The 24426-nt window shown below is 32.5% G+C and overlaps 1 protein-coding gene across 2 annotated transcripts; it reads right to left on the bottom strand.

The window, feature by feature from the left end:
* Window positions 1–689: 689 nt before the first annotated feature.
* LOC127731203 (uncharacterized) lies at window positions 690–23344 on the bottom strand. 2 transcript variants are annotated; one of them, XM_052240158.1, is made up of 4 exons: window positions 23256–23344; window positions 6499–6853; window positions 5022–5216; window positions 690–1346 (listed from the first exon to the last, which is right to left on the bottom strand). In XM_052240158.1, exons 2-4 carry the CDS (start codon window positions 6820–6822, stop codon window positions 972–974), a joined length of 894 nt encoding a protein of 297 aa, XP_052096118.1. In that variant the 5' UTR covers window positions 6823–6853; window positions 23256–23344; the 3' UTR covers window positions 690–971. The 2 variants fall into 2 exon arrangements, with proteins under 2 accessions (XP_052096118.1, XP_052096117.1); XM_052240157.1 differs by having other exon boundaries at window positions 23267–23344.
* Window positions 23345–24426: the final 1082 nt, after the last annotated feature.

The raw sequence follows: 24426 nt of genomic DNA, 5'->3' as shown, positions 1-24426 counted from the left end.
ACATGCAATGTTATTGCACTGTTACGTATTGCCTAATTTATCAGTATCAGGGCCTTCCGTGATATAGAAAAATATAAGGCAGTAAGATCAAAGGGAAAATCTAAAAATTACCAATGAATAAATAAATAAGTAAAGTTGAACATATTACAAACAATTATATCCCATATTATAAGGTTTGGACATATAGTTTTAAAAAAGTAGTGATCATAAGGTGTAAGAATGCTGCAATAGGCAGAGGATAGTCAATTTCCCATAACTCAGGCAGAATTGTCAAATCAAAATGACAATATATCAAGGTCAACTACACATGATGAAATTGTCATACAAAGTACGCTTCAAGCAAATATTTTCAGAAGGGTCTCTTTAGCCGTGCTAGAGGCTAAATTATTTGAAAATCCAACATTGATAAGCTGATATGACTGTTAAAGGACTAACAGTAGGAAAGCTTTCTGTTTAACAGAGACACTGCATTTACAAGGTGTCATGGTGTTACAATGGTAAAAAAAAAGAAGCAAGAAGTCACGAGAAAATTTATAAAAAATCCTAAGTATAAAAGATTTTGGACAAACTGTCTCTGAGTATTAGTGTAATACAGATGGACAAAGGCTATTACACTACTATGTCCTCAAAGGGTTCACACTGCTGGAGGACAACTCTTAATGGATCTGAAAATAATATAGGGTCAAACAACAATTAAACAATTTTAATAAAAAAAAAATTAAAAATTTTAATGATATGTCACAGTCACTTAGTCAGTACATAAATCTGCTCCAATAAAAAAAAGTTGAATGAATCATGAGCACCTATAGAACACATGTATAACAGTTGATCAATAGATTCCTGGATGACAATGAACCTTCAATGAAATAAATGCCTTGTAATATTCACTGCCTTTCTTCCCTTGATTGAGGCTATTCTGCAATGCTTTCTCCAATGGATTACATCGTGTCCTCACTAATTAAACCTACACATCAAGACTTTTTCTGGTATATAACATCAGTCACTGTTCCATCATCCTTATGCATCTTTATCAATGGTTCATATCCTTTCTCGACCATGAACTCATTTAAATCACCAACACTGCCTGGTTGGTTAATATATTCCACAGTCACCATTTTAATATTAACTTTGTCAAAAGGAATTGTTTTCAGGACTCTCAGTTCATCACCTTCAACATCCAGACTAAAAAAATCAACTGTCGTCTGATTGAGAGAGAGGAGTATTGAGTAAAGTGGAAAGCATTGGACCTCTATCATGTTTTCTTGAAGTTTCCATTGCTTCAACCAGTTCTGTACTGACAAATCATGAACTACTCGTCCCATGTTGGATGCTTTGTTGAATTTGAGCTAAAACAGAATTATATCGGAATAAGTGAAAATACATAAAGCAACTTATTGTTGTACAGACTTATGGTATGGAAAAAAAACTATTCTAAGAGTAAGTAGTGTAAATATGGGTTTAACTGTACATATCTGACCGAAGGCTGCAAAAATAGCCAAATTCCAACTTTTTATAGTTGTTGCTATTGTTGCTTTTCATCTCAACAGCTGCTGTCTCTCACATTTTTTATTTTTATTTTTATTTTTGAATGATCAATGGCAAACCTCAAGATAAACATTAGTTGACCATCAATATCTAAGTTTGATTAAGAATATACATTTCTGTTGATTTTATTAAAATAAATATATAAATTTCAAAATCAAACTTTATGGCCAAATAAAACGCAGTACAAGCTGTTGATTTGATGTAAAGTAAAATGTTTTCATGAATTTCAGACACGATCATGATGTGTTTCATTCCTTCAAGTTGTTTATCTTCTCTTTTAATTTGCTAGACCATCAAACAATTTTACCATGAAATGTTCAGGAGATGTACTATTTATAGTAACTACTGATTAAATAGTTTTTTAATCAAATGACGTGAACGGATCCTTGTCTCAGTAAAATGTGATGCACAAATGACATAAACTGATACCTGTCTCAATAAAATGTGATGCACAAATGACATGAACCGATCCCTGTCTCAATAAAATGTGATGCACCAATGACATGAACTGATCCCTGTCTCAATAAAATGTGATGCACAAATGACATGAACCGATCCTTGTCTCAATAATATGTGATTCACCAATGATATGAACTGATACCTGTCTCAATAAAATGTTATGCACAAATGACATGAACCAATCCCTGTCTCAATAAAATGTGATGCACAAATGACATGACATATGACATGAACTGATCTCTGTCTCAACGAAATGTGATGCACAAATGACATGAACTGATCCTTGTCTCAATAAAATGTGATGCACAAATGACATGAACTGATCGCTGTCTCAATAAAATGTGATGCACCAATGACATGAACCGATCCCTGTCTAAATGAAACAAATGGCATGAACTGATCCCTGTCTTAATAAAATGTGATGCACAATTGACATGAACTGATCCCTGTCTTAATAAAATGTGATGCACCAATGACATGAACTGATCCCTGTCTCATTAAAATGTGATGCACCAATGACAAGAACCGATCCCTGTCTCAATAAAATGTGATGCACCAATGACAATACCCGATCCCAGTCTCAATAAAATGTGATGCACCAATGACAAGAACCCATCCTTGTCTCAATAAAATGTGATGCACAAATGACATGAACTGATCCCTGTCTCAATAAAATGTGATGCACCAATGACAATAACCGATCCCTGTCTCAATAAAATGTGATGCACAAATGACAATAACCGCTCCCTGTCTCATTAAAATGTGATGCACCAATGACATGAACTGATCCCTGTCTCAATAAAATGTGATGCACCAATGACAATAACCGATCCCTGTCTCAATAAAATGTGATGCACAAATGACAATAACCGATCCCTGTCTTAATAAAATGTGATGCACCAATGTCATGAACTGATCCCTGTCTTAATAAAATGTGATGCACCAATGACATGAACTGATCCCTGTCTCAATAAAATGTGATGCACCAATGACAAGAACCGATCCCTGTCTCAATAAAATGTGATGCACCAATGACAATACCCGATTCCTGTCTCAATAAAATGTGATGCACCAATGACAAGAACCGATCCTTGTCTCAATAAAATGTGATGCACAAATGACATGAACTGATCCCTGTCTCAATAAAATGTGATGCACCAATGACAATAACCGATCCCTGTCTCAATAAAATGTGATGCACAAATGACAATAACCGCTCCCTGTCTCAATAAAATGTGATGCACCAATGACATGAACTGATCCCTGTCTCAATAAAATGTGATGCACCAATGACAATAACCGATCCCTGTCTCAATAAAATGTGATGCACAAATGACAATAACTGATCCCTGTCTTAATAAAATGTGATGCACCAATGTCATGAACTGATCCCTGTCCCATTAAAATGTGATGCACCAATGACAAGAACCGATCCCTATCTCAATAAAATGTGATGCACAAATGACAATAACCGATCCCTGTCTCAATAAAATGTGATGCACCAATGACATGAACTAATCCCTGTCTCATTAAAATGTGATGCAGCAATGACATGAACTAATCCCTGTCTCATTAAAATATGATGCACCAATGACAAGAACCGATCCTTGTCGCAATAAAATGTGATGCACCAATGACATGAAATGATCCCTGTCTCAATAAAATGTGATGCACAAATGACATGAACTGATCCCTGTCTCAATAAAATGTGATGCACTAATGACATGAACCGATCCCTGTCTAAATAAAACAAATGACATGAACTGATCCCTGTCTCATTAAAATTTGATGCACCAATGACAAGAACCGATCCCTGTTTCAATAAAATGTGATGTACCAATGACAAGAACCGATCCAAGTCTTAATAAAATGTGATGCACCAATGACATGAACTGATCCCTAGCTGTCTCAATAAATGTGATGCACCAATGACATGAACCGATCCCTGTCTAAATGAAACAAATGGCATGAACTGATCCCTGTCTTAATAAAATGTGATGCACAATTGACATGAACTGATCCCTGTCTTAATAAAATGTGATGCACCAATGACATGAACTGATCCCTGTCTCATTAAAATGTGATGCACCAATGACAAGAACCGATCCCTGTCTCAATAAAATGTGATGCACCAATGACAAGAACCGATCCTTGTCTCAATAAAATGTGATGCACAAATGACATGAACTGATCCCTTACTCAATAAAATGTGATGCACCAATGACAATAACCGATCCCTGTCTCAATAAAATGTGATGCACAAATGACAATAACCGATCCCTGTCTCAATAAAATGTGATGCACCAATGACATGAACTAATCCCTGTCTCATTAAAATGTGATGCACCAATTACATGAACTCATCCCTGTCTCATTAAAATGTGATGCACCAATGACATGAACTCATCCCTGTCTCATTAAAATGTGATGCACCAATGACAAGAACCGATCCTTGTCTCAATAAAATGTGATGCACCAATGACATGAAATGATCCCAGTCTCAATAAAATATGATGCACAAATGACATGAACTGATCCCTGTCTCAATAAAATGTGATGCACAAATGACATGAACTAATCCCTGTCTCAATAAAATGTGATGCACCAATGACATGAACCGATCCCTGTCTAAATAAAACAAATGACATGAACTGATCCCTGTCTCATTAAAATTTGATGCACCAATGACAAGAACCGATCCCTGTTTCAATAAAATGTGATGTACCAATGACAAGAACCGATCCAAGTCTCAATAAAATATGATGCACCCATGACATGAACTGATCCCTGTCTCAATAAAATGTAATGCACAAATTGATACATTTTCATTGATGAATAGGGAAATTGAAAGTTTAATTAAACCAAGTCTTCATAACATTTTCTCTGCGAAATTGGTATTTCCAAAATGACCAGTAGCGCTTGGTGCAGTAGAATTAGAGATTGGCAATAAGATCAAAAGTATATTTGTTAACCTTTTTTTCTAACTATTGCTTATATTTATTATGTTGTTATCATACCTTTGCAGGATACGGATATGGGTTTAAACAAGCATTCATTGTAAAAGCTTTTCTGTGTTTTCTTTTAAGTTCGGCATAATTAGAAGGATCAGCTTCTATTAACACTCCATTCCATTTTCTGTGGCGTTCAAAAAACAGTGTGTTTGATCTTCTTTCTCCATTCAAAGCACCACATTCTATGTAAAACCCACCTTCCTGCAAATCATTCAAACACATAAAATCATACAGTTTCAGAACAAAATTGGTTCTTACATGCACTGATTTTTCTATTTCTTTGCAGAAATACAATTTTAGTTTCTCACAAATTGAAACTTTTTTTATCTTGAAACATTGTATATTAAAAAGAAAAAAAATCAAATTATGCCTTTTCAAAAGGATCAATACCTTTAGACATTGTACCAGATTTTTTTTCATTTTCCATTGAAACAAGAATATATGTGGTTTCCTGTTCCTAAAAATCTTTTATTGAACCTTGTAGAAAAGGTCAAAGTCAGAGGCCATCTTCAATGGTACATTGTACAAGAGCATCTGTCTTCAAACGTTGCACTCATGTGCAAATGTGCAAAATAAAGAAAGGCTAAGTTAAAGGATAAGATAAAGAAAGGTGGAAGATACTAGAATTATATTCAAACTCATAAGTTGATGACAAACTGACAACTATGTGGTATGGGTTTTGCTCCTTGTTGAAGGCCGTACGGTGACCTATAGTTGTTAATTTCTATGTCATTTGATCTCTTGTGCAGAGTTGTCTCATTGACAATCATACCACATCTTATTTTTATATGACATAATCATGACAAAAACGAAAAATGACCAAAAAGACAGACTACAGTATACACAACATAGAAAACTAAAATTAGAAAACACGCACCCACCAAAATCAAGGAATGATCTCAGGTGCTCCGGAGGCGTAAACAGATCCTGCTCCACTTAGAAATGTACTGAAAAATAACTACTTTTACCAATTGGTTAACGTCAGGGTCACAGGAAGGACTTGTTGAAACATCACACACCATCTCATGGTAGTACACATTCAGGCAAAATGGCTTGTTAGTGTCAAAAGAAGAAAAAACTTGACACCGACAAGGAAATATATATGAGAAGAAGAAATACTACTACACTTTAGTCGAAGGTGGGTTATAATATATTAGTTATCATCTTCCTAGGTTGAAGCAATACGTAACTATAAAATTCCTTTGTCAAACCTGGGACTCGTACATGAATCTATTAATCCCAGGCCGAAGCGGGAATAATGATAATGATTAAACTTGGATCTGCTCTAGTTCAAAATGTACATAGACAATATTCTAGCCAATAGAATCCTTCCCACACCATATACGGCAACCAATGAGAACCAATGTTTGTTACGTAATAATTTCAATATGGCATGAATATCGTATTCTGAAACTTCGCACCGTGATGCGAAGAAAAAAGTGGACATGATACAGAAATGTCTGAACTTAGTTTTATATCTTACCATGAAACCAAGTCGGTTGTCAACAAATGGAGCTTGACCACTGGAGAAATCCAACTTTTCCGGATTGTCAAGTTGATATGGTCGTGTTGATGGCGGCTCTATAAAATGCTCCCGTATTATACGGACCATCTGTTCGTTATCCATTCTAACTTTTTCATGATTCAATCTTGTCATTATTTCCTCATCATGTGGGTTTCCTTCAAAGGGTGTATACAATGGTTCTGTCGACTTAGGAAACAGCAATATAATTAGGAGAATAGCAGAAGACAGACAGATGGTACATATTAATATTCGGGTCTTGCTGTAGTATGTCGCAGATTTCATTATGGAACTAAGTTGTAATCACATGTCACTTCTGCAATGAAACAGACCAATGAAAAAGGTAATGAGAATCTGAGACAATTATTGACACATATATGGAAGTCTCAGAATTTTTACCTGGCCCAAAATGCTGTCATGACCTTTGATTCACCTTTTATCTGAGTAACGATTTCCCATAAGGGGACGACCGTTTATTTTTCTGTGGGGAGGAAGATTTTGAAAATGAATATCCTAGCCTGGTAAGAGCTGAAAATATATGACCTTGCATTAAACAGGGTGAAAATAAATATTCTGCAACACAAAATCCAGGAAACAGTTGGGTACAAAAGTGAAAATAAATGTTCTGCAACACAAAATCCAGGAAACAGTTGGGTACAAAAGTGAAAATAATAAGCATACATAGGAACTGATAAAAACGAATAGTCAATCCACAAAACAATCCTCCTGTCACCACCCCCAGAATATCAAATGGTCGTCCCCTAAGGAGTCGTATGACAATTTCGATAATTTTGACTTAAACGTAGATCTTACATTGTTGGATTATCGAAAGTCGACCGGGATGAAGGACTGGAAATTGTTGGATATGGGTCAGAAGTATTGCCTTGAAAACGGCTATCTTCGAGGCCACTAAGAGAGTTGCTGCAAGGGTTTTTCAAATCACCGAGACTGAGTGAAACTCGTCATATCGTAACGACGCATCGGATTAAATGTCCCCATTCCGACCGGGCACATTTACGTATTTAAACCTCTCGCACAGCCAAACGAACACCAAACTTTAGCTCAACTGCCGAACGGGAGTAGTCTAGGGATGACAAATTTTTTCAAGTAACCCAGTCAACCTTTTGAGTAAATCGTAATTAAAGGGCAAAAACTCCTATAAGTAGTCTACTGATGATTTCACTTGTTATGACTTATTTGGAGATCTTGTATAGCTGATCATTTTGATGGATCAAGTTTCTTTCATTCCATTATAGTTTTCAAGATTATAGCCAACACACAAAAATAGAGAAAAACGCCATTGAAGGGCAAAAACTCCTGTAATGAGTAGACGGATGAATTAAGTCATGTTGACTTATTTATAGATCTTGTCTAGCTGGTAATTTTTGTTGGTTTAAGCAGATATTACTTCCATGGTCAAACTCGAATGCGTATACATAACAACCACATACATTTATCTATGCCTGGGTCCTCATTTCATATAAGGTCACTTCACTGGTCCCATGCAGTCTATGCTCTCACATAGTCATTAAACTCATTATGCGTAACTGATAATAAAAACAGAATAAACAATGCTAACTATGCCTATATATTAATAAACAGCTGCGCCATGAGCGCATGATACGCCCGTCGTCTTGTGTGTGAATTTTTATGCAATAAGCATAAATAGTTTCTGACATACGGCGTGACATGCGAAAACCCCCCTTTTTTTTTTACAAAAAACTCAATATCTCTAAAATAAAATTTTGAATCAAAACCAAAAAGTATACAGATATTTAGATTAATATAACTAAGAAGTGTGTAAAATTTTAAGCAATAATCATAAATAGTTTTTGAGATACGGCGCGACATGTGAAAACACCTCTTTTAAAAAAAAAAAATCGATATCTCAAAAAAAAAATTTTGAATCAAAACCAAAAAGTATACGGATCTTTAGATTAATATAACTAAGAAGTGTGTAAAATTTTAAGCAATAATCATAAATCATTTTTGAGATATGGCGCGCCATGTGAAAAACCCCTCCCCCTTTTTTTACAAAATACTCAATATCTCAAAAATGAAATTTTGAATCATCACCAAAAAGTATACAGATCTTAAGATTAATATAACTAAGAAGTGTGTAAAGTTTTAAGCAATAATCATAAACTGTTTTTGAGATACAACGCGACATGTGAAAAACCCCTCCCCCTTTTTTAACAAAATACTCAATAACTCAAAAATAAAATTTTGAATCATCACCAAAAAGTATACAGATCTTAAGATTAATATAACTAAGAAGTGTGTAAAGTTTTAAGCAATAATCCTAAATTGTTTTTGAGATACGGCGTGACATGTGAAAAAAAAACACACACCTGTTTTAGTTACTAAGTCCCGTAACTCAAAAAGTTTTAATCTTATTTTCACCAAAAAGTATACAGATCATTTGACCATCATAAGAAACAACTATGTTAAGTTTCATGTAATTTGGATAAGTCATTCTCAAGTTACGGTGCGACATGTTTACGCCGGACAGACAGACGGACAGACAGACGGACAGACGGACAGACGGACAGACAGATGGACGGACGCCGGACATTTGTATAACATAATACGTCCCGTCAAAAATTTGACGGGCGTATAAAAATCAGTCGGATTTATGATTTCAAATTTTACTTTTAAAAGCAGCTCATCTTAGCCGTGCGTAGTACGGATTGGAATATTATGGACAAATCAGTACTACCAAAAGAGTATTCATAAAAAAAAAGGCGACACATAACCTTATGCGAATTTAAAAAAAAGACGTTTTGGATCTAAATTGTTCACATTCGAATTAATCATGATACATTTGAAAATAAATCTTTTGTCTGTCAGATAGTATAGTAAAATGGAAGAGATGATTTCCTTGAAAAGGTTAAGATTATTATTTTTAAAAGAAGGATTTTGTTGATTTTTAATCAAAATTGATCGTGGAAGATCAGGCAACGCGTTATTTTGATTGTAAAGGCAAAGCGAGACCAGACAAGACTGTATATGTAGGTTTTACTCATCGTTGAAGATCGTACGTGACCTATAAATGCTTTAAAAATCTACGTCATATGGTCTCTGGTGGATAGTTGTCTCATTGGCAAATTTTTTTCTTAAAATGTCCTGTACCAAGTCAGGAATATGGCAATTGTTATCAAATAGTTCGTTTCTATATATATATGTATGTTGGCGTTTGTTTTTGTTGCTCTTCAGTGTTCCTGTTGTTCTTTTGTTTTCCTCTTATAGTTGATGTGTTTCCCTCGGTTTTAGTTTGTAACCCGGATTTGTTTTCCCTCAATCGATTTACGACTTTTGAACACCGCCTTTATCATGTTTATATATATCACAACTCCTTATTTTTTTTTTTATATTTATCATCATAAAAATAAGTATGTTACCATTGATGTATCCTAAATAAGTATGTTACCATTGATGTATCCTAAATAAGTATGTTACCATTGATGTATCCTAAACAAGTATACCATTGATGTATCCTAAATAAGTATGTTACCATTGATGTATCCTAAATAAGTATGTTACCATTGATGTATCCTAAACAAGTATGTGACCATTGATGTATCCTAAACAAGTATGTTACCATTGATGTATCCTAAACAAGTATGTTACCATTGATGTATCCTAAATAAGTATGTTACCATTGATGTATCCTAAACAAGTATGTTACCATTGATGTATCCTAAACAAGTATGTTACCATTGATGTATCCTAAATAAGTATGTTACCATTGATGTATCCTAAACAAGTATGTTACCATTGATGTATCCTAAACAAGTATACCATTGATGTATCCTAAATAAGTATGTTACCATTGATGTATCCTAAATAAGTATGTTACTATTGATGTATGTTACCATTGATGTATCCTAAATAAGTATGTTACTATTGATGTATCCTAAATAAGTATGTTACCATTGATGTATCCTAAATAAGTATGTTACCATTGATGTATCCTAAATAAGTATGTTACCATTGATGTATCCTAAATAAGTATGTTACTATTGATGTATGTTACCATTGATGTATCCTAAATAAGTATGTTACTATTGATGTATCCTAAATAAGTATGTTACCATTGATGTATCCTAAATAAGTATGTTACCATTGATGTATCCTAAATAAGTATGTTACCATTGATGTATCCTAAACAAGTATGTTACCATTGATGTATCCTAAATAAGTATGTTACCATTGATGTATCCTAAATAAGTATGTTACCATTGATGTATCCTAAACAAGTATGCTACCATTGATATCCTAAACAAGTATGTTACCATTGATGTATCCTAAATAAGTATGTTACCATTGATGTATCCTAAATAAGTATGTTACCATTGATGTATCCTAAACAAGTATGTTACCATTGATGTATCCTAAACAAGTATGTGACCATTGATGTATCCTAAATAAGTATGTGACCATTGATGTATCCTAAACAAGTATGTTACCACTGATGTATCCTAAATAAGTATGTTACCATTGATGTATCCTAAACAAGTATGTTACCATTGATGTATCCTAAACAAGTATGTTACCATTGATGTATCCTAAACAAGTATGTTACCATTGATGTATCCTAAACAAGTATGTTACCATTGATGTATCCTAAACAAGTATGTTACCATTGATGTATCCTAAATAAGTATGTTACCATTGATGTATCCTAAATAAGTATGTTACCATTGATGTATCCTAAACAAGTATGTTACCATTGATGTATCCTAAACAAGTATGTTACCATTGATGTATCCTAAACAAGTATGTTACCATTGATGTATCCTAAACAAGTATGTTACCATTGATGTATCCTAAATAAGTATGTTACCATTGATGTATCCAAAATAAGTATGTTACCATTGATGTATCCTAAACAAATATGTTACCATTGATGTATCCTAAATAAGTATGTTACCATTGATGTATCCTAGTTACCATTGATGTATCCTAAACAAGTATGTTACCATTGATGTATCCTAAATAAGTATGTTACCATTGATGTATCCTAAATAAGTATGTTACCATTGATGTATCCTAAACAAGTATGTTACCATTGATGTATCCTAAACAAGTATGTTACCATTGATGTATCCTAAACAAGTATGTTACCATTGATGTATCCTAAACAAGTATGTTACCATTGATGTATCCTAAACAAGTATGTTACCATTGATGTATCCTAAACAAGTATGTTACCATTGATGTATCCTAAACAAGTTTGTTACCATTGATGTATCCTAAACAAGTTTGTTACCATTGATGTATCCTAAACAAGTTTGTTACCATTGATGTATCCTAAACAAGTATGCTACCATTGATGTATCCTAAATAAGTATGTTACCATTGATGTATCCTAAATAAGTATGTTACCATTGATGTATCCTAAACAAGTATGCTACCACTGATGTATCCTAAATAAGTATGTTACCATTGATGTATCCTAAACAAGTATGTGACCATTGATGTATCCTAAACAAGTTTGTTACCATTGATGTATCCTAAACAAGTATGTGACCATTGATGTATCCTAAATAAGTATGTTACCATTGATGTATCCTAAATAAGTATGTTACCATTGATGTATCCTAAATAAGTATGTTACCATTGATGTATCCTAAACAAGTATGTTACCATTGATGTATCCTAAATAAGTATGTTACCATTGATGTATCCTAAATAAGTATGTTACCATTGATGTATCCTAAACAAGTATGCTACCATTGATGTATCCTAAACAAGTATGTTACCATTGATGTATCCTAAACAAGTATGTTACCATTGATGTATCCTAAACAAGTATGTTACCATTGATGTATCCTAAATAAGTATGTTACCATTGATGTATCCTAAACAAGTATGTTACCATTGATGTATCCTAAATAAGTATGTGACCATTGATGTATCCTAAATAAGTATGTTACCATTGATGTATCCTAAACAAGTATGTTACCACTGATGTATCCTAAATAAGTATGTTACCATTGATGTATCCTAAACAAGTATGTTACCATTGATGTATCCTAAACAAGTATGTTACCATTGATGTATCCTAAACAAGTTTGTTACCATTGATGTATCCTAAACAAGTATGTTACCATTGATGTATCCTAAACAAGTATGTTACCATTGATGTATCCTAAACAAGTATGTTACCATTGATGTATCCTAAACAAGTATGTTACCATTGATGTATCCTAAATAAGTATGTTACCATTGATGTATCCTAAATAAGTATGTTACCATTGATGTATCCTAAACAAGTATGTTACCATTGATGTATCCTAAATAAGTATGTTACCATTGATGTATCCTAGTTACCATTGATGTATCCTAAACAAGTATGTTACCATTGATGTATCCTAAATAAGTATGTTACCATTGATGTATCCTAAATAAGTATGTTACCATTGATGTATCCTAAACAAGTATACCATTGATGTATCCTAAATAAGTATGTTACCATTGATGTATCCTAAACAAGTATGTTACCATTGATGTATCCTAAACAAGTATGTTACCATTGATGTATCCTAAACAAGTATGTTACCATTGATGTATCCTAAACAAGTTTGTTACCATTGATGTATCCTAAACAAGTTTGTTACCATTGATGTATCCTAAACAAGTTTGTTACCATTGATGTATCCTAAACAAGTATGCTACCATTGATGTATCCTAAATAAGTATGTTACCATTGATGTATCCTAAATAAGTATGTTACCATTGATGTATCCTAAACAAGTATGCTACCACTGATGTATCCTAAATAAGTATGTTACCATTGATGTATCCTAAACAAGTATGTGACCATTGATGTATCCTAAACAAGTTTGTTACCATTACAAGTATGTTACCATTGATGTATCCTAAACAAGTATGTTACCATTGATGTATCCTAAACAAGTATGTTACCATTGATGTATCCTAAATAAGTATGTTACCATTGATGTATCCTAAACAAGTATGTTACCATTGATGTATCCTAAATAAGTATGTGACCATTGATGTATCCTAAATAAGTATGTTACCATTGATGTATCCTAAACAAGTATGTTACCACTGATGTATCCTAAATAAGTATGTTACCATTGATGTATCCTAAACAAGTATGTTACCATTGATGTATCCTAAACAAGTATGTTACCATTGATGTATCCTAAACAAGTTTGTTACCATTGATGTATCCTAAACAAGTATGTTACCATTGATGTATCCTAAACAAGTATGTTACCATTGATGTATCCTAAACAAGTATGTTACCATTGATGTATCCTAAACAAGTATGTTACCATTGATGTATCCTAAATAAGTATGTTACCATTGATGTATCCTAAATAAGTATGTTACCATTGATGTATCCTAAACAAGTATGTTACCATTGATGTATCCTAAATAAGTATGTTACCATTGATGTATCCTAGTTACCATTGATGTATCCTAAACAAGTATGTTACCATTGATGTATCCTAAATAAGTATGTTACCATTGATGTATCCTAAATAAGTATGTTACCATTGATGTATCCTAAACAAGTATACCATTGATGTATCCTAAATAAGTATGTTCCCATTGATGTATCCTAAATAAGTATGTTACCATTGATGTATCCTAAACAAGTATGTGACCATTGATGTATCCTAAACAAGTATGTTACCATTGATGTATCCTAAACAAGTATGTTACCATTGATGTATCCTAAATAAGTATGTTACCATTGATGTATCCTAAACAAGTATGTTACCATTGATGTATCCTAAACAAGTATGTTACCATTGATGTATCCTAAATAAGTATGTTACCATTGATGTATCCTAAACAAGTATGTTACCATTGATGTATCCTAAACAAGTATACCATTGATGTATCCTAAATAAGTATGTTATCAATTGATGTATCCTAAATAAGTATGTTACTATTGATGTATGTTACCATTGATGTATCCTAAATAAGTATGTTACTATTGATGTATCCTAAATAAGTATGTTACCATTGATGTATCCTAAATAAGTATGTTACCATTGATGTATCCTAAATAAGTATGTTACCATTGATGTATCCTAAATAAGTATGTTACCATTGATGTATCCTAAATAAGTATGTTACCATTGATGTATCCTAAACAAGTATGCTACCATTGATGTATCCTAAACAAGTATGTTACCATTGATGTATCCTAAACAAGTATGTTACCATTGATGTATCCTAAATAAGTATGTTACCATTGATGTATCCTAAATAAGTATGTTACCATTGATGTATCCTAAACAAGTATGTGACCATTGATGTATCCTAAATAAGTATGTGACCATTGATGTATCCTAAATAAGTATGTTACCATTGATGTATCCTAAACAAGTATGTTACCATTGATGTATCCTAAACAAGTATGTTACCATTGATGTATCCTAAACAAGTATGTTACCATTGATGTATCCTAAACAAGTATGTTACCATTGATGTATCCTAAACAAGTATGTTACCATTGATGTATCCTAAACAAGTATGTTACCATTGATGTATCCTAAATAAGTATGTTACCATTGATGTATCCTAAATAAGTATGTTACCATTGATGTATCCTAAATAAGTATGTTACCATTGATGTATCCTAAACAAGTATGTTACCATTGATGTATCCTAAACAAGTATGTTACCATTGATGTATCCTAAACAAGTATGTTACCATTGATGTATCCTAAACAAGTATGTTACCATTGATGTATCCTAAACAAGTATGTTACCATTGATGTATCCTAAATAAGTATGTTACCATTGATGTATCCTAAACAAATATGTTACCATTGATGTATCCTAAATAAGTATGTTACCATTGATGTATCCTAGTTACCATTGATGTATCCTAAACAAGTATGTTACCATTGATGTATCCTAAACAAGTATGTTACCATTGATGTATCCTAAACAAGTATGTTACCATTGATGTATCCTAAACAAGTATGTTACCATTGATGTATCCTAAACAAGTATGTTACCATTGATGTATCCTAAACAAGTATGTTACCATTGATGTATCCTAAACAAGTATGTTACCATTGATGTATCCTAAACAAGTATGTTACCATTGATGTATCCTAAACAAGTATGTTACCATTGATGTATCCTAAACAAGTTTGTTACCATTGATGTATCCTAAACAAGTATGCTACCATTGATGTATCCTAAATAAGTATGTTACCATTGATGTATCCTAAATAAGTATGTTACCATTGATGTATCCTAAATAAGTATGTTACCATTGATGTATCCTAAACAAGTATGCTACCACTGATGTATCCTAAATAAGTATGTTACCATTAATGTATCCTAAACAAGTATGTTACCATTGATGTATCCTAAACAAGTATGTTACCATTGATGTATCCTAAACAAGTTTGTTACCATTGATGTATCCTAAACAAGTATGTTACCATTGATGTATCCTAAACAAGTATGTGACCATTGATGTATCCTAAACAAGTATGTGACCATTGATGTATCCTAAACAAGTATGTTACCATTGATGTATCCTAAATAAGTATGTTACCATTGATGTATCCTAAACAAGTATGTTACCATTGATGTATCCTAAACAAGTATGTTACCATTGATGTATCCTAAATAAGTATGTTACCATTGATGTATCCTAAACAAGTATGTTACCATTGATGTATCCTAAACAAGTATACCATTGATGTATCCTAAATAAGTATGTTACCATTGATGTATCCTAAATAAGTATGTTACTATTGATGTATGTTACCATTGATGTATCCTAAATAAGTATGTTACCATTGATGTATCCTAAATAAGTATGTTACCATTGATGTATCCTAAATAAGTATGTTACCATTGATGTATCCTAAATAAGTATGTTACCATTGATGTATCCTAAACAAGTATGTTACCATTGATGTATCCTAAATAAGTATGTTACCATTGATGTATCCTAAATAAGCATGTTACCATTGATGTATCCTAAACAAGTATGCTACCATTGATGTATCCTAAACAAGTATGTTACCATTGATGTATCCTAAACAAGTATGTTACCATTGATGTATCCTAAATAAGTATGTTACCATTGATGTATCCTAAATAAGTATGTTACCATTGATGTATCCTAAACAAGTATGTGACCATTGATGTATCCTAAACAAGTATGTGACCATTGATGTATCCTAAATAAGTATGTGACCATTGATGTATCCTAAACAAGTATGTGACCACTGATGTATCCTAAATAAGTATGTTACCATTGATGTATCCTAAACAAGTATGTTACCATTGATGTATCCTAAACAAGTATGTTACCATTGATGTATCCTAAACAAGTATGTTACCATTGATGTATCCTAAATAAGTATGTTACCATTGATGTATCCTAAATAAGTATGTTACCATTGATGTATCCTAAACAAGTATGTTACCATTGATGTATCCTAAACAAGTATGTTACCATTGATGTATCCTAAACAAGTATGTTACCATTGATGTATCCTAAACAAGTATGTTACCATTGATGTATCCTAAACAAGTATGTTACCATTGATGTATCCTAAACAAGTATGTTACCATTGATGTATCCTAAACAAGTATGTTACCATTGATGTATCCTAAACAAGTATGTTACCATTGATGTATCCTAAATAAGTATGTTACCATTGATGTATCCTAAATAAGTATGTTACCATTGATGTATCCTAAACAAGTATGTTACCATTGATGTATCCTAAACAAGTATGTTACCATTGATGTATCCTAAACAAGTATGTTACCATTGATGTATCCTAAACAAGTATGTTACCATTGATGTATCCTAAATAAGTATGTTACCATTGATGTATCCTAAATAAGTATGTTACCATTGATGTATCCTAAACAAGTATGTTACCATTGATGTATCCTAAACAAGTATGTTACCATTGATGTATCCTAAACAAGTATGTTACCATTGATGTATCCTAAACAAGTATGTTACCATTGATGTATCCTAAATAAGTATGTTACCATTGATGTATCCTAAACAAATATGTTACCATTGATGTATCCTAAATAAGTATGTTACCATTGATGTATCCTAGTTACCATTGATGTATCCTAAACAAGTATGTTACCATTGATGTATCCTAAATAAGTATGTTACCATTGATGTATCCTAAACAAGTATGTTACCATTGATGTATCCTAAACAAGTATGTTACCATTGATGTATCCTAAACAAGTATGTTACCATTGATGTATCCTAAACAAGTATGTTACCATTGATGTATCCTAAACAAGTATGTTACCATTGATGTATCCTAAACAAGTATGTTACCATTGATGTATCCTAAACAAGTATGTTACCATTGATGTATCCTAAACAAGTATGTTACCATTGATGTATCCTAAACAAGTTTGTTACCATTGATGTATCCTAAACAAGTATGCTACCATTGATGTATCCTAAATAAGTATGTTACCATTGATGTATCCTAAATAAGTATGTTACCATTGATGTATCCTAAATAAGTATGTTACCATTGATGTATCCTAAACAAGTATGCTACCACTGATGTATCCTAAATAAGTATGTTACCATTAATGTATCCTAAACAAGTATGTTACCATTGATGTATCCTAAACAAGTATGTTACCATTGATGTATCCTAAACAAGTTTGTTACCATTGATGTATCCTAAACAAGTATGTTACCATTGATGTATCCTAAACAAGTATGTGACCATTGATGTATCCTAAACAAGTATGTTACCATTGATGTATCCTAAACAAGTATGTTACCATTGATGTATCCTAAACAAGTATGTTACCATTGATGTATCCTAAACAAGTATGTTACCATTGATGTATCCTAAACAAGTATGTTACCATTGATGTATCCTAAACAAGTATGTTACCATTGATGTATCCTAAACAAGTATGTTACCATTGATGTATCCTAAACAAGTTTGTTACCATTGATGTATCCTAAACAAGTATGCTACCATTGATGTATCCTAAATAAGTATGTTACCATTGATGTATCCTAAATAAGTATGTTACCATTGATGTATCCTAAATAAGTATGTTACCATTGATGTATCCTAAACAAGTATGCTACCACTGATGTATCCTAAATAAGTATGTTACCATTAATGTATCCTAAACAAGTATGTTACCATTGATGTATCCTAAACAAGTATGTTACCATTGATGTATCCTAAACAAGTTTGTTACCATTGATGTATCCTAAACAAGTATGTTACCATTGATGTATCCTAAACAAGTATGTGACCATTGATGTATCCTAAACAAGTATGTGACCATTGATGTATCCTAAACAAGTATGTTACCATTGATGTATCCTAAATAAGTATGTTACCATTGATGTATCCTAAACAAGTATGTTACCATTGATGTATCCTAAACAAGTATGTTACCATTGATGTATCCTAAATAAGTATGTTACCATTGATGTATCCTAAACAAGTATGTTACCATTGATGTATCCTAAACAAGTATACCATTGATGTATCCTAAATAAGTATGTTACCATTGATGTATCCTAAATAAGTATGTTACTATTGATGTATGTTACCATTGATGTATCCTAAATAAGTATGTTACCATTGATGTATCCTAAATAAGTATGTTACCATTGATGTATCCTAAATAAGTATGTTACCATTGATGTATCCTAAACAAGTATGTTACCATTGATGTATCCTAAATAAGTATGTTACCATTGATGTATCCTAAATAAGCATGTTACCATTGATGTATCCTAAACAAGTATGCTACCATTGATGTATCCTAAACAAGTATGTTACCATTGATGTATCCTAAACAAGTATGTTACCATTGATGTATCCTAAATAAGTATGTTACCATTGATGTATCCTAAATAAGTATGTTACCATTGATGTATCCTAAACAAGTATGTTACCATTGATGTATCCTAAACAAGTATGTGACCATTGATGTATCCTAAATAAGTATGTGACCATTGATGTATCCTAAACAAGTATGTGACCACTGATGTATCCTAAATAAGTATGTGACCATTGATGTATCCTAAACAAGTATGTTACCATTGATGTATCCTAAACAAGTATGTTACCATTGATGTATCCTAAACAAGTATGTTACCATTGATGTATCCTAAATAAGTATGTTACCATTGATGTATCCTAAATAAGTATGTTACCATTGATGTATCCTAAACAAGTATGTTACCATTGATGTATCCTAAACAAGTATGTTACCATTGATGTATCCTAAACAAGTATGTTACCATTGATGTATCCTAAACAAGTATGTTACCATTGATGTATCCTAAATAAGTATGTTACCATTGATGTATCCTAAACAAGTATGTTACCATTGATGTATCCTAAACAAGTATGTTACCATTGATGTATCCTAAACAAGTATGTTACCATTGATGTATCCTAAACAAGTATGTTACCATTGATGTATCCTAAATAAGTATGTTACCATTGATGTATCCTAAATAAGTATGTTACCATTGATGTATCCTAAACAAGTATGTTACCATTGATGTATCCTAAACAAGTATGTTACCATTGATGTATCCTAAACAAGTATGTTACCATTGATGTATCCTAAACAAGTATGTTACCATTGATGTATCCTAAACAAGTATGTTACCATTGATGTATCCTAAATAAGTATGTTACCATTGATGTATCCTAAACAAGTATGTTACCATTGATGTATCCTAAATAAGTATGTTACCATTGATGTATCCTAAACAAATATGTTACCATTGATGTATCCTAAATAAGTATGTTACCATTGATGTATCCTAGTTACCATTGATGTATCCTAAACAAGTATGTTACCATTGATGTATCCTAAATAAGTATGTTACCATTGATGTATCCTAAACAAATATGTTACCATTGATGTATCCTAAATAAGTATGTTACCATTGATGTATCCTAGTTACCATTGATGTATCCTAAACAAGTATGTTACCATTGATGTATCCTAAATAAGTATGTTACCATTGATGTATCCTAAACAAGTATGTTACCATTGATGTATCCTAAACAAGTATGTTACCATTGATGTATCCTAAACAAGTATGTTACCATTGATGTATCCTAAACAAGTATGTTACCATTGATGTATCCTAAACAAGTATGTTACCATTGATGTATCCTAATCCAGTATGTTACCATTGATGTATCCTAAACAAGTATGTTACCATTGATGTATCCTAAACAAGTTTGTTACCATTGATGTATCCTAAACAAGTATGCTACCATTGATGTATCCTAAATAAGTATGTTACCATTGATGTATCCTAAATAAGTATGTTACCATTGATGTATCCTAAACAAGTATGCTACCACTGATGTATCCTAAATAAGTATGTTACCATTGATGTATCCTAAACAAGTATGTTACCATTGATGTATCCTAAACAAGTATGTTACCATTGATGTATCCTAAACAAGTTTGTTACCATTGATGTATCCTAAACAAGTATGTTACCATTGATGTATCCTAAACAAGTATGTGACCATTGATGTATCCTAAACAAGTATGTTACCATTGATGTATCCTAAACAAGTATGTTACCATTGATGTATCCTAAATAAGTATGTTACCATTGATGTATCCTAAACAAGTATGTTACCATTGATGTATCCTAAATAAGTATGTTACCATTGATGTATCCTAAACAAGTATGTTACCATTGATGTATCCTAAACAAGTATACCATTGATGTATCCTAAATAAGTATGTTACCATTGATGTATCCTAAATAAGTATGTTACTATTGATGTATGTTACCATTGATGTATCCTAAATAAGTATGTTACCATTGATGTATCCTAAATAAGTATGTTACCACTGATGTATCCTAAACAAGTATGTTACCATTGATGTATCCTAAATAAGTATGTTACCATTGATGTATCCTAAATAAGTATGTTACCATTGATGTATCCTAAATAAGTAACTTTGTGTCGATAATGTTAAATGTATTTACGAATGTACGAAGCGGGAGGGGTCTAAGGGGTCTTCCCTTTCGCTAGGTTTTTTTCTCATGGTATATATCTTCAAAATATGTTTTTAATCTTCAAATATGTTTTTAATCTTCATCAAATGACAACGAAGTTGTGAATGACGGTCGACAAATGGAGACATAAAGGCCACACCCAGCAGGCAGGTTGCAGTTGGGTCTTGAAAAAAGTATTCAGTATATCAGTTCGGCGAAACAGACATTCCGGTCAGATATGGGATTTACATGCAAACCCCTCAAAAAAAAATTACGCCCGTTTTTTATTCACCATGTTCATTTAATGCTGAATAATTCTGTTGGATTTTTTTTTCTTATAGCAAAAAGGGGACACGATAATTGTTTTCATTACAGATACGGCCAGAATTTTTGTTTAAGGCAAAAATCAGGGTCAGAATTTTTTCTCTAAAATATCTCAGACTGCCCTATCAAATCAAATGGTCCGTACCTTAGACTTTAAACATATCTAGAGCTTACTGACTGGGGATCATTATTCAGCAATGTTATTAATTGGCTGGGGCGTGTGGGGTTAAACATATTTTTGTAGGTAAATAATATTGCCGTGGAACTTTTTTTTTCATGAGAGTGTAATAGAGTATTACTTTCTGTTGAGTGGAAATATGAAATAGAAGTCAATACGTTCTTGCTCAATCCTTTGTCGCTTTGAAGGCGTCATGCTTGTCATCCTCCGCCTAAGCAATGTGTTACTGTTATTTGAATTTCAAAATGACTGAGTGACGTTTCAAACGTACTGATCAACTCCACCGTAGCGAAACACATGACTGACATAATCAATAATATATTACAGTAAATATCTTTATAAGTAAAGAATTGTCGCTTTAAAATTAAATACACGACCAGGAAATGGCAAAGTTCACGAAGTCAAGTCTGATTCATCATTTTACAAAAAAAAAAAAAAAAAAAAGTTCAAGCAAAAGGGGGGGGGGGGGGGGGGGGGCGTACGCCCTCTACGCCCCCCTCTGGATCCGCCACTGAGTAGTCATAACTTCGATACTGACATGATTTATAACAAGCCTTTCTTAAATTGTCCGTTTATATTAAGATAAAAGCAGATTAATTTTTGTGAACATATAATTTATTTCTTTTATAATAAACACATGTTGATGTTGATATTTGATCCAATAAATTAATTAAAAAAAAATCACATTTCTTAATAAGATTTCAAAGGGTGTCGTGTTGGAAACTGTACGATAGTGCAAATATTTGGTCGATACTACAACAACACATGCACACACATACATATATAGTGTTGGTTTCGTTATAGAAGTCTTAGAGCAACGATTTATCACAGGCGCTAATTTGGGAATGGACATCCTTTAATCTATTATTTTTTTGTTAAAATATTCTGTTTAATATTTCATCTTTAATTTATTTATTTAATTTGTTCTTGCTCTTATCCATACGATATTACCATCAGTAGTGTATATAGGACTGTATGCCTCTAATACGCTAATTTTCCAAGAATAGCTAGGGCGTCATATAAAAAAAAAACACACACACACAATATTTAGAAAAAAAGGGGGTCTGTGCCCCCAATTAAGCGCCTGTGCAAAATACTAAATAATATGCAGAATATTTATTAAATTTCTCCGCAGTATACAACTATTTCGATACAATACATATCTATATATATTTATTTATTTACATGTAACTCACGTGTAACGCTCCTATCTTGTTTACATATACGGTACACACATATATACATTGATGTCATTGATGTATCAGCAACACACGAAAAATCAATAAAGAAAGGGGAAGTAAGAAAATTCAGTTTAACGGACTAAAACCTGTCTTCAGATTATTTTCAATCAAGCAAAGATTGTAAATGTACTTGTCACTCGAAAACTATGATGACAACTGAGAACCGGGAAGTCCAACTGATCATTTTTAATTCTTCTTTAATTTTAATTTTTTAAATTTTCTCTCTTATTTTGTTCTTTTATTTTTTTTCTCTTGTTTTCTTTTCAGTTTAATTTTTTTTTCTTATTTTTTTGTCTTTTGGAAAGGTTATACGTGGAGATTGTTAATTACCTTCCATATCTCACAAAGTTGGCACGGCGGATGCGGTCATTTCTCGTTTTTCGAGAGAGCCTACTCACAAGAGAAAAAAGTGTTTCGTGATTTCTGGTGTTCTCCCCTTTCCCGTTTTGAGTGTTTTACAAAGAATATAATATGACATTAAAATAATTGTAATCATTGACCAAATCTCGGATTTTCAAAAAGGTGGGCGTTATTTCAGAAAAGGAAATAAAGAGCACCGAGCGGAGCGAAGCGAAAAAAAAAATTGGACGATCTTATGCCAAACAATATTTTTTTATCAGAAGGGGATGTTCGCCCTCTACGCCCAACCCTGAATCCCCGTCGTTTCGTACATATAATTTATGTGCCAGTAACTCATTACCGTTGCTGCTTCTGTGGTAGTAAGCTCCCGATTAAAAATAAAAAAAAGTCCGCCTCGTATGCGGGAGATTGTGGATTCGTATCGTCTTTGATATAAATCGGTGTAATATTTGCAAAAAGACGTAAAACTTCTCCAATCCATCCATCAAGTTACTCGATTTGAATGTATGTAAGTGAGCACATGTTTATGTAGTTGCCAGTCTAACAAGCATATTATGATTCCACGTTTATAAATAACGCAGGAAAAATTAAAATGTGGAGTTTTCTTAAAAATCAAATGAATATTAAACTTAAAGACTTCAAGGGGTGTGTGCGATAAGCCAAATTGAAAATTGAAAGCTAAATTAAATGTCTGGACAAAAACAAAATAAAAGATTTTTAAAGGTCGAATATCGAAAAACAATTTGATTCTATTG

Source organism: Mytilus californianus, unplaced genomic scaffold (genome assembly GCF_021869535.1).
Source record: "Mytilus californianus isolate M0D057914Y unplaced genomic scaffold, xbMytCali1.0.p SCAF_2, whole genome shotgun sequence".
NCBI classification, from domain to species: domain Eukaryota; kingdom Metazoa; phylum Mollusca; class Bivalvia; order Mytilida; family Mytilidae; genus Mytilus; species Mytilus californianus.
The sequence above is the reverse complement of the archived record's forward strand: the minus strand, read 5'-3'. Positions and strand labels throughout refer to the sequence as shown.

Bases quoted from the DNA above. Each gene is read 5' to 3' on its own strand.
- LOC127731203 (XM_052240158.1), bottom strand. From the start codon at position 6,822: ATGAAATCTGCGACATACTACAGCAAGACCCGAATATTAATATGTACC. The intron at 5,217-6,498 runs GTAAGATATAAA...AATGATTTGCAG, and splicing joins ACAACCGACTTGGTTTCATG to GAAGGTGGGTTTTACATAGA. The intron at 1,347-5,021 runs GTATGATAACAA...ATTCTGTTTTAG, and splicing joins CATATCCGTATCCTGCAAAG to CTCAAATTCAACAAAGCATC.